The 11,352-nt window shown below is 37.8% G+C and overlaps 1 protein-coding gene across 4 annotated transcripts in view; it reads left to right on the top strand.

The window, feature by feature from the left end:
• The window catches only part of itpka (inositol-trisphosphate 3-kinase A), a gene marked incomplete at its 5' end in the record, with an annotated part of 12,098 nt that extends 5,074 nt beyond the window's left edge, over window positions 1-7,024 (top strand). The window contains 6 exons of one of the 4 annotated variants that reach the window (XM_083543717.1): window positions 1,531-1,627; window positions 1,708-1,921; window positions 3,081-3,285; window positions 3,976-4,077; window positions 4,785-4,856; window positions 5,019-7,024. In XM_083543717.1, coding sequence (XP_083399843.1) covers window positions 1,531-1,627; window positions 1,708-1,921; window positions 3,081-3,285; window positions 3,976-4,077; window positions 4,785-4,856; window positions 5,019-5,228 — 900 coding nt within the window. In that variant the 3' untranslated portion in view covers window positions 5,229-7,024. Of the gene's footprint in view, window positions 1-1,527; window positions 1,628-1,707; window positions 1,922-3,080; window positions 3,286-3,975; window positions 4,078-4,784; window positions 4,857-5,018 lie in introns of all 4 variants that reach the window. The other 3 variants (XM_083543716.1, XM_083543719.1, XM_083543718.1) reach the window with 3 other exon arrangements.
• Between the last annotated feature and the right edge of the window lie 4,328 nt (window positions 7,025-11,352).

The following is an 11,352-nucleotide window of genomic DNA, read 5'->3' as shown; positions in this document are numbered from 1 at the left end:
ATTGAAAGTGATAACCAGAATTGTACTTGTTTTGTGTATTTTAAATGTAACTATACACAAAAGAAAGACAAGCCATCAGTCTTTAATAAATAAAATTGTTATTGTTGGAAATTGACCCACCTTCTTTTGACCATTTTCTGCTTCTTGAATTAAATGCTGCCAGTTCCCACCAACTTGCTAGCCAATTGCAGGTTAAAAGTTACCTCAGAGACACGTCAATTCTGCCAAGATCATCTTTCCAAACGTCCCCTGCATCACAGGGGTGAATAACACGCTCAGAGATAAGCCCTGTCTACCCTCTATTACATTAATGAGCCACGTGTGAGACTTCCGTGATTAGCTATTGTCACTGTAAATGAGAAGAGAGAGAGAACTATTCTATCCTTTCCTAGACCATAGTCAATCCCTTAGTTCCCTACGCTGCCAAAATTCGAACTAATGTAGAATGTACAATTTTCACTTATGCCACTCAAGAGCATCTGATTATTATAATTTTTTTATTCTTTTATATGATTGAATGTCAGTATAGCCTTATTGTTTATATACTGTAATTTCCAGACTATAAAGCGCACCCATGTATAAGCAGCACCCACTAAATTTGACAAAGATTTTTATTTTAAACATAAATAAGCCGCACCTGTCTAAAAGCCCCACTACACTGAAATTAATGAACTTTACACAGGCTTTAACGACAGACAGTGCCTGTTACACAGTGTAACGGGTGAAATATGTTGTTTGCTTCTTTAAGAGCAGAGCGGTATTTTGGGAATAGCCTGGCGCCGCATTTTTCCGCTATTACTGCATGTGTGCAAGACCGAGGAATATGTCCTTATTATTTTCTGATGTTAATTTCTAAGTTTCTTTGACTAAACCGTAACGCTGTTGCCAAGAAAAATAAAAAAGCACGAGTTTTTTGTCGTGCGTTAAAAAAAAAGTTTTTTTCTCCCGATGCCATGCAGCTCAGAACACAGGTGAGGTGCGTTTTTTTGTTTCCGTTCAAAAATTTCATTGGTCTAATGTTATGGGGTTCAGTTTTTTGGCTTGAAGTTTGTGAAACCGGGAAAAACCCAGGAAAAATTAATAAATTAGCCGCTTCCTTGTTTAAGCCGCGGGGTTCAAAAAGTGGGAAAAATGTAGTCCGAAAAATACGGTAGCTTTGATTCCCTCCTATCGATGCTTTCTCTTCAAGTAACCTTTCATTTTAAGCTTAAAGGTGTTTTCCATGTGGAAAATCGTTATTATGTGTTCTTCAGGACATGCTGCTCTGCTGATATATAGAGCGATTAAGGAGTTTTTCTGCTGTACTGCCAACTACTCTCCCATCACATAACCCAACATTTTTGTTCGATGCATTAAAATATTGATGTGAATTTGTGGTGTTGTTTTATTTTTTTTGGTGACATTACAACATACTTCCTGTCGGACTTGCTGTATGAGAGGATTAACCAAAACATCTTTTCAGTATTCAGATACTTGCATCTTGCACAATGAACCAAGATGTTGACAGTATTGTTTAATGTTTCTCAGCAGGCTAAGACCTGGTGCACATTGAAGACTGTTGTCCGTTGGCATGGTATAGCCTCACAGAGAAAGCGCTTGTCTTGGGTTCAGTTAGCCGGTCATAAAGGTATAAAAAAAAACACCACACATTTTACTACTAAAGTGTACCTTGTGAATTCTATTAAGCTAGTATTTTTCTTACTGCAGGCAGCTTCAAAGCAGGAGAGGAGGGCACGATTCTGAAGAAGTACGCCGAGAACGAGAAGCTGTGTTTCGAGCACTTAAGGGGAGACAGGCTGGAACGATTTGTACCAGCCTACCGTGGAACGGTTGAGAGAGATGGAGAGCTCTTCTTACAGATGAGTGACCTGCTAACCAACTTCAATGGGCCGAATGTCATGGACTGCAAGATGGGAGTGAGGTTAGTCACTTAAACACTAAGCGCTCACCTTCAGCCCTGAAATGTAGTTATAGGGGACAGAGCAATTTAGTAAGCTGTAATGTCAAAGGGAATGTTGGATGCAGACTAATAGCTGTTCTAATTGCTTCCTTAAAGCCAGCAGATGGTCTGTTATGCAATAAACAGGAGATTAGTAATCCATGTGGTCATTAAGTGTCATGAAATAAAGAGCTGCTGTGGTTAAAATGAGGTGGATGAAGAAGTGCTGTAAATGTATAAAGCAGGATTGCTTCCTTGACTGTCTAATGCTAGTGCTTTTTATGATTTAAATAAAGTATGGCCTATATAGTTAATATTTAATAATATTTAGCAGTCGATGATTAAGTAAACGATTATTTATTATGATTCGGAGGTAACGCATAGCATAAAACTATGTTTGTGTGTGTGTGGTTAGCCTCAGCTTGTTTAAACACCTGTAACAGCTCTTGGTCTGTTTCCTGTTGAGGCAAAGAGAGCAGAGCGCAAAAGCTCATGAAAAATGAAGCCACTCACACTTAACAACTGAGGCATGAATTTCCGGCACAGAGCACAGTTTTTGTCTATGCACAGCTACACAAGCACACACGGGGTGTCCCTTAGGGCTTCCTTCTCATACACTCTACACATGGCAGACACTTATACATACGCACTCAGACATGTTCGGAGGAGTCCCCTGTCGACTTCCTCTTTTCGAAAAGAAAGGCAGCACGAGAACGAAACTAAAAATTACACATGGAAGAAAAAAAAAAACAAAACAAGAACAGCCACTCCAATCTACACTTTTTAGCCTGATACTAAAATATTTGTGGATACCCATTTTTTTTCATACAATGGTTATAAGTATATAGGTATGACCGTATTCAAGGAAGTGGGTTTTTGTTCAACACGAAGTCAGTGACTTCCTGTGACTTTTCACCTTACTGATCTCAGCAGTTCTGTACATTTAATGCCCTGACAATCAAATGATCTTCATGATATACAATGACAGAGCCAATCGAGCACTTGCTTTCACTAAAATGCACTGGATCACCAATAAAATGGATGCTACTTTTTTTTTTTAAACTCGGATGTTCTCAGCAGGCAGCTTCTCTTTCAGCGAGTGACTCACGCTTCGCTATGCATTCTCTCCTTTTCCAATCAGAACATATCTGGAGGAAGAGCTAGAGCGAGCCAGGGAGAAGCCCAAGCTGCGCAAGGACTTATATAACAAAATGCTGGAGGTGGACGGCGAGGCTCCAACCGCCGGGGAACACAAGCAGCAGGCCGTGAGCAAGCTACGTTACATGCAGTGGAGGGAGACTATCAGCTCCACCAGCACTCTGGGCTTCCGTATCGAGGGCATCAAGGTACCTAAAAAGCAAACATTTGATGAGGGAGGGCACTTAGTGTCAGTGGAAACAGGATACAGCGTATGAATTATTCATTGTTATCTCATGGGCATGTAAATGTCAACATAAAGGTTACGCCACAAATATTGACTTGTAGTAATTGTTTGTACCACGGCTCGCACAGGGCCTTAATTCTGTGTGTGTGTGTGTGTGTGTGTATATATATATATATATATATATATATATATATATATATATATATATATATATATAATAAACATGTACAGTGGCCTGGGGAAGCCTTCAGGATTTCACATCTACTCTTTTTACTTTTTGATTGTATCTCAACCACAATTACAGAAGCTTATTCAAATATTTCTGGTGGGTGTTTTGCTTCTTTAGCCAGAGTGACCGATTTCATCACCATGTTTGTTCAAATGATCTCCTTACCCACAATCATCTTTGTAAAAAAAAAGATTACAAACTACTTGAAAAAAAATTAAGTGGCTAAACATGCTTATGGTTTCTTAAAGTCTAAGTGTCAGAGTACTTTGGACGGTTGTCGGAATTCTGTTGGGTTTTCTCCAGATGATAAACATATATTTAGCTTCATGATGCCTAATAGTCATAATAATACTACTAATAACAAGTAGAATTGTCATCAAGATTATTAGCGTATTTATTCATTTTGATTTTTCAATCGGACAGAAATCGGATGGGACCTGCCGCACAGACTTTAAGAAGACTCACTCGAGGGAAGAAGTCGCACAGGTCTTCAAGGACTTTGTCAGCGGAAATGGAAAAATAATTGTGCGTAAAAAAACCCAGAACCAGATCTTCCCGTTGATTTAGGTTTCACAGCCATACTGCTTTTTTTTTTACTTTATTACATTACTATTCACTAGTCTACTATACAAGGCACAATAGATGTACACATACACATACATTTGCTAGCTGTATATAAATTATATGTATTAGCACAGAGAATTATGTTTAGCCCAGATGTAATATTTTGTCTTGGATTTGTTTGACATCGAGTGGATTATAGTATGATGATGATTCACGAGGAAGATATTTTAATCTCCCATTATTTCACCTCTTTTTACACTCACTGGCAGAGTCAGACTTGGATTCCTAACACGTACATTTTTCACTGCGGTTACTGAATAATGTATACAAGTTACTGAATAAAATATTTATATTTGAAATCAATCAAATTGTTTGACTTTAGGAAGTTAAAGCCTAAGTGAGAATAATGTACAGTCAAAAGTGTTGAACTGGAATGAATTATTTGCATGTTCGATACGGAGGTCAGTGCAAACAAGATGTGGAAACTAGTTAGAACCACAAACAATGCAAGAACAAATATACACCATTAAAAATTGGGGCGTGTGTTTTTTTTTCTCGAATGAATTCAAATCTATGCTAGAATTAATGTTGAGCCACTGAATAACATGTATTTACTGTATAGTGAAATATTTAATACTATGCTTTTCCCTCTTATGTGTTTGTTACAGAGCTCCTACATTAGGAGGCTGGAGGATATCAAACAGACCCTGAAGGCTTCAGAATTTTTCATGAAACATGAGGTAAATTCCAGCACTTTTGTCATTTGCTCGTGTTTGTGGCCTGACTATCCCTGCGTTCCTCCTTTTTAAATAACTCAACACGAATTGTGATCGAGTAGATCGCACTGTCGCGAAACAAACACTTGTCTTCAACGTGACGTGACAGAACAATTTATTTCCCAGGTCATCGGGAGTTCAATGCTGTTCATCCACGACCACACGGAGCGAGCTGAAGTTTGGCTCATCGATTTCGGTAAGACCACGGCTCTTCCTGACGGACAAACGCTGGATCACAATATCCCCTGGAACGAGGGCAACAGAGAGGACGGATACTTATGGGGCCTTGACAACCTGCTGCACACCCTCATCTCCCTGCCAGCACTGAGCTTATAATGAACTTTTAAGATGGACCCTTTTACATCGTGCCATGGGGAAATCTGTGTTTCATTCGCAGTATAAAAATCACACACTCGACACAGCTTTTCTTTCATATGAGTAACTGTCCAAGAGTCCAAGAGCGCAGAATTTAATTCAGGTGCCTCATGTCCCTAGCTGATAATGTTGGAGAATTTATAGCACACAGTGACATCAATTAGTACTCAGTTTGTCAGTAGCCTCAATTTAAATGACCAGTGAAGAATATTACTGCACCCTTAATACAGTATACCATGCTCTATTACTGAAAGTCCATTACCAGCAAATGACCATTAAAAAAAACAAAAAACAAAGGCAAATTGCTTTTACGAAAATGTAAGCTTTTATTATTAGTCAAAGCTAATATGTACCAGACAAGATACCGTTTGTTTTGTTATTCCTCCCAGAGGACGAGAAACACGTTTAATGCCGAGCCGATTGTGAGCGCACAGCACAACCAAGAAATTCTAACAAGACATCCGCCCACATTTGGTGGTGACTCACTAGATTTAGCTGCCACACTTGCTCGCTTTTATCTTTAGCCTTATCTCCAGACCATTGCTGTGATCATGCTTTGTTTCTCACTTCTAAGGTGTCGTAAAATTACTCACTTGTTTGTTCGGTGCCTTTTTACTTTAATTGCAAAATGAACACTTGCCGATTCACGCGATTACCCGTTTAATGGCAAGTGTGCATTAGTTGAATGCAGGTTATGACTCATGAGCAAGCCAAACAGTCTTGGAAATAGGAGAAGCACAGCAGGAATCTTAGTCATCTATTCCACAAGCGCAGTTAAGTGTAATGCTAAACGGTTGCATATAATAACTAAGTACATACTCCTGTAATGAAATAACTGCAGTATTAACTATTGCAGACAGAATTTGTATTATGTAATGCCCCTCTGAATGTATTTGCACCACAAGAGCTGAAGTACAATCCAATCAGTTTTCCTTTTTCTGTTTCTTTAAGGAAAAAAAAAATCAGGCAGTGATAGAAATGTAAAGCTCTGCTTTTGCAACCAGAATGATAAGTTGAAATCCCAGGACTGCCGGAGAGACAGCTTTGGCCCCCCTAAAGCAAAGCACGTAACCTTCAACTTCTTTTTGTGTTTTACTTATGAGGCCCTTTGTTTAACGTTTCAGACCTAAACATCGAACCTTTGTAGCGGATTCGCGCTAAATCACCAATCTGTAGAGACTGTAAGACACATTAGCAAGTCTCTCCCCCACCCACCCACCCACCCACCCACCGAAGCTCTTTCTGTTCTCCATCACCTCCTGTATGATTTTTCTTTTTGTGGGACAGACCACTAATATCAATTCCCCCTTTTGAAACTTTTAAAACGTGTATGGGTTTACGAGGGTCTGTGGGTTTTAACCGTGTTTAAACCCAGGATCAAATTTATTTTTTTATTTTTTTTTTTATTTTAAGACTTTCCTACTTGAATATCACTAGTATGCAATTAATTAGTGTTTATAAATATATACTGTACTGGTAATTCTTTTTCGAGTTTGTCTTGTGGCAAAAAGTGGTACTGCGATTTTTCCTGTTCATTTGTTGAAGGCTTTATTGTATTCTTTTCATGGTGTGAAGCATTAAGTTTTAGGACCTGGGCTGCAGTTTGCTTATCTATATTTCTGTAAAAGTATTTTCCATGTCAAAGCGGACAAATTTTTACCTTCAAACACTATTGTTTTTAGGGACAAGGTGACAGTATTTCTTGTCACAGGACAAACACATGTGAGATGTTCTCATAATAAATATCTTTAAAATAATGAGCATTTTATGCCTCTATGATAAATCTTTTAGAGACCTTGGTGTTAATTTGTGTGTTCATTTTTATACCAGTATGATGTTTGAGTTAACAAGTTAATAAAAGTGAATGAAGTAACAGTAATAAGAAAAATCAGTATATTTGTCAGTCAGAAGGAAGGAAATTGTTATATAGACATGACTCAAATCAGTTTATCAAAGTGTGGTGAATGTATTAAATCCATAGTCAGAATTATAATCAAATATGGTTTTTATTTAAGTTTTTGGAATGACTAAAACTAACACTATTATATCCAGTAGAAATAGAATTTTTCCAAGATTCAGGAGCAACAGACTCTCACCAAAATCTATTGCTCCCCCTTGTGGTTATTGAAGATGAAAGTTTCCTGCATAAAGAGTATGTATTTATGCAGCCCATTGGCAGTGATAAAGTCACTACTTTACGGTAATTAAAATGTTCAACAAACAAACCACAGAGTACAGGTGGGGTTAAATTATACATTTTATATATATATACAGTACAGACCAAAAGTTTGGACACACCTTCTCATTCAAAGTGTTTTCTTTATTTTCATGACTATGAAAATTGTAGATTCACACTGAAGGCATCAAGGGCTATTTGACCAAGAAGGAGAGTGATGGGGTGCTGCGCCAGATGACCTGGCCTCCACAGTCACCGGACCTGAACCCAATCGAGATGGTTTAGGGGTGAGCTGGACCGCAGAGTGAAGGCAAAAGGGCCAACAAGTGCCAAGCATCTCTCGGGGAACTCCTTCAAGACTGTTGGAAGACCATTTCAGGTGACTACCTCTTGAAGCTCATCAAGAGAATGCCAAGAGTGTCCAAAGCAGTAATCAAAGCAAAAGGTGGCTACTTTGAAGAACCTAGAATATGACATTTTTCAGTTGTTTCACACTTTTTTTGTTATGTATATAATTCCATATATAATTCCACATGTGTTAATTCATAGTTTTGATGCCTTCAGTGTGAATCTACAATTTTCATAGTCATGAAAATAAAGAAAACTCTTTGAATGAGAAGGTGTGTCCAAACTTTTGGTCTGTACTGTATATATAAATCGCTACATATCTGCAATTGTTAGTCAGAGTAAAATATAAATTTCTATGTAAATATATATAAAGAAGCTTGCTCTGTGGATCAACTCAAAAGTAGTAATATCTTCAATGACACACAAGTCGAGAATCTCGAAGTAAAAAAAATATGTCAGGGTAAACTTCAATGAACAGTGTATATGAGTTTGTTCTTAACACGAAAATATATTTTCAACAAAACAACATCTGGCATATTAAGTAATTAACATTTTACTGTCTTAGCTATAATCGCTAACCAACAAAAATATAAACCTAAAAACTTCAAATGGGAATATCATATTATTAATAATTAATATAATAATAAAAAAAAATCCTTAAAGTTTAGAAATGTATCGTTGACAGCGATGTTTTACATTGCTCTGGGGCAAGTCCTCACAGATGGTTCTCCACTTGTTTACTCACGCAACCATGCAAATAAAACACCAGCACTTTGTTTAACATACTGTCAGCTTCCTACAAATCCAAACAAAACATAACATCCAGCCAAAATTCTTGGGAATTTGGCAAAAGTTTGATGGTTCCCATTAGAGATATTTCAAATTTTCAAGCCCGAATAAACAGCTCATTATAATAGCAGTGGCTCTGTTTACAATTTATTCAAGTTTTTATTTTTTTTACCATTATAGTAAGACCTATCAATTTAAAAAAAAAGTGAAATTCTTGTTTGTTGGTATTGCTTGCAAATCTCAATTTTTGGCTTTGACCATGGGGTGTCTCTCCCTGATTAAAAAAAAAAAATAATAAAAAAAATAAATGCTGGTTCTTCAAAATATATCCATTGAAATATCTTTCACATTGTTAGATCCAGTGTAAATGGTTTAAGATGCAAAGGGGGGTGGGACTTGCTTTTAGCTTTCATGAACGTACCTATAGAAAGCTACATGCTCATGTTTCATACGTCTTTTATCTCTACAAGAGCGAACTTTTTTCTCTTCTCCAGCAGCACGCAGATCCTGCAAAGGCTTACAGAAGGTCAGAGCAGAAGCACAATTTCTTAATGATCTGATTAGAATGGTCTTTAATCTGGAAGAAATTAATTTGCTAAACTACTGCTTTTCTATAACTGGTTATTACATGTTGTATAACTGAATCAGAAGTGACAAAATATAAAAAAAAAAAAATAAAATAAAAAGAAAGAAAGAAAAATTATATACAGTATATATATATATAAGTAATGTATATATATATATATATATATATATATATATATACAGTAATATATATATATATATTTATACAGTGAGGAAAATAAGTATTTGAACACACTGCTATTTTGTAAGTTCTCCCACTTAGAAATCATGGAGGGGTCTGAAATTGTCATCGTAGGTGCATGTCCACTGTGAGAGACATAATCTAAAAAAAAATCCAGAAATCACAATATATTATTTTTTTTAACTATTTATTTGTATGATACTGCAAATAAGTATTTGAACACCTGAGAAAGTTAATTTTTATATTTGGTACAGTAGCCTTTGTTTGCAATTACAGAGGTCAAACGTTTCCTGTAGTTTTTCACCAGGTTTGCACACACTGCAGGAGGGATTTTGGCCCACTCCTCCACACAGATCTTCTCTAGATCAGTCAGGTTTCTGGCCTGTCGCTGAGAAACACGGAGTTTGAGCTCCTTCCAAAGATTCTCTATTGGGTTTAGGTCTGGAGACTGGCTAGGCCATGCCAGAACCTTGATATGCTTCTTACAGAGCCACTCCTTGGTTATCCTGGCTGTGTGCTTCGGGTCATTGTCATGTTGGAAGACCCAGCCTCGACCCATCTTCAATGCTCTAACTGAGGGAAGGAGGTTGTTCCCCAAAATCTCGCAATACATGGCCCCGGTCATCCTCTCCTTAATACAGTGCAGCCCCCAAAGCATGATGCTACCACCCCCATGCTTCACAGTAGGGATGGTGTTCTTGGGATGGTACTCATCATTCTTCGTCCTCCAAACACCTTTAGTGGAATTATGACCCAAAAGTTCTAATTTGGTCTCATCTGACCACATGACTTTCTCCCATGACTCCTCTGGATCATCCAAATGGTCATTGGCAAACTTAAGACATGCCTGGACATGTGCTGGTTTAAGCAGGGGAACCTTCCGTGCCTCGCTTGATTTCAAACCATGACGTCTTAGTGTATTACCAACAGTAACCTTGGAAACGGTGGTCCCAGCTCTTTTCAGGTCATTGACCAGCTCCTCCCGTGTAGTTCTGGGCTGATTTCTCACCTTCCTTAGGATCATTGAGACCCCACGAGGTAAGATCTTGCATGGAGCCCCAGTCTGAGGGAGATTGACAGTCATGTTTAGCTTCTTCCATTTTCTAATGATTGCTCCAACAGTGGACCTTTTTTCACCAAGCTGCTTGGCAATTTCCCTGTAGCCCTTTCCAGCCTTGTGGAGGTGTACAATTTTGTCTCTAGTGTCTTTGGACAGCTCTTTGGTCTTGGCCATGTTAGTAGTTGGATTTTTACTGATTGTATAGGGTGGACAGGTGTCTTTATGCAGCTAACAACCTCAAACAGGTGCATCTAATTTAGGATAATAAATGTAGTAGAGGTGGACATTTTAAAGGCAGACTAACAGGTCTTTGAGGGTCAGAATTCTGGCTGATAGACAGGTGTTCAAATACTTATTTGCAGCTGTATTATACAAATAAATAGTTTAAAAATCATACATTGTGATTTCTGGATTTTTTTTTTTTTAGATTATGTCTCTCACAGTGGACATGCACCTACGATGACAATTTCAGACCCCTCCATGAATTTTAAGTGGGAGAACTTGCAAAATAGCAGGGTGTTCAAATACTTATTTTCCTCACTGTTTATATTAAGCTACTGCTTTAGCACAGTCTCTTTCATATGTATTCATTTACATGAATCTGGTTTTGAATATAGGTAGCAAAAACCTGTCATTCATTTGAATATTTGGTATGGTGAGTTCTCCAAGTATTATAGGGTGCAACACAACCTGTTCATCAGGACCCCCAGTGTACACACATACCACCTGTAAATGTGTGCACCCAAATAATAACTCCAGATTCAACATGCTAGAAATATTAGAGAGACTACATAGATATTATTCCTGTAAGCAATGCAGTCTGTCATCTGCATGCTATACACAGCACCAGGGGTGCCAAAACAATGGGGAACATGTGAATGATTCCAAAACCCATTGAGTGGACAGGGGACACAAGGAATGCCCATTGAGTTGAAATTGTTCTTAA

Source organism: Silurus aristotelis (assembly GCF_946808225.1).
Source record: "Silurus aristotelis genome assembly, chromosome: 6".
NCBI classification, from domain to species: Eukaryota; Metazoa; Chordata; class Actinopteri; order Siluriformes; family Siluridae; genus Silurus; species Silurus aristotelis.
The sequence above is the reverse complement of the archived record's forward strand: the minus strand, read 5'-3'. Positions and strand labels throughout refer to the sequence as shown.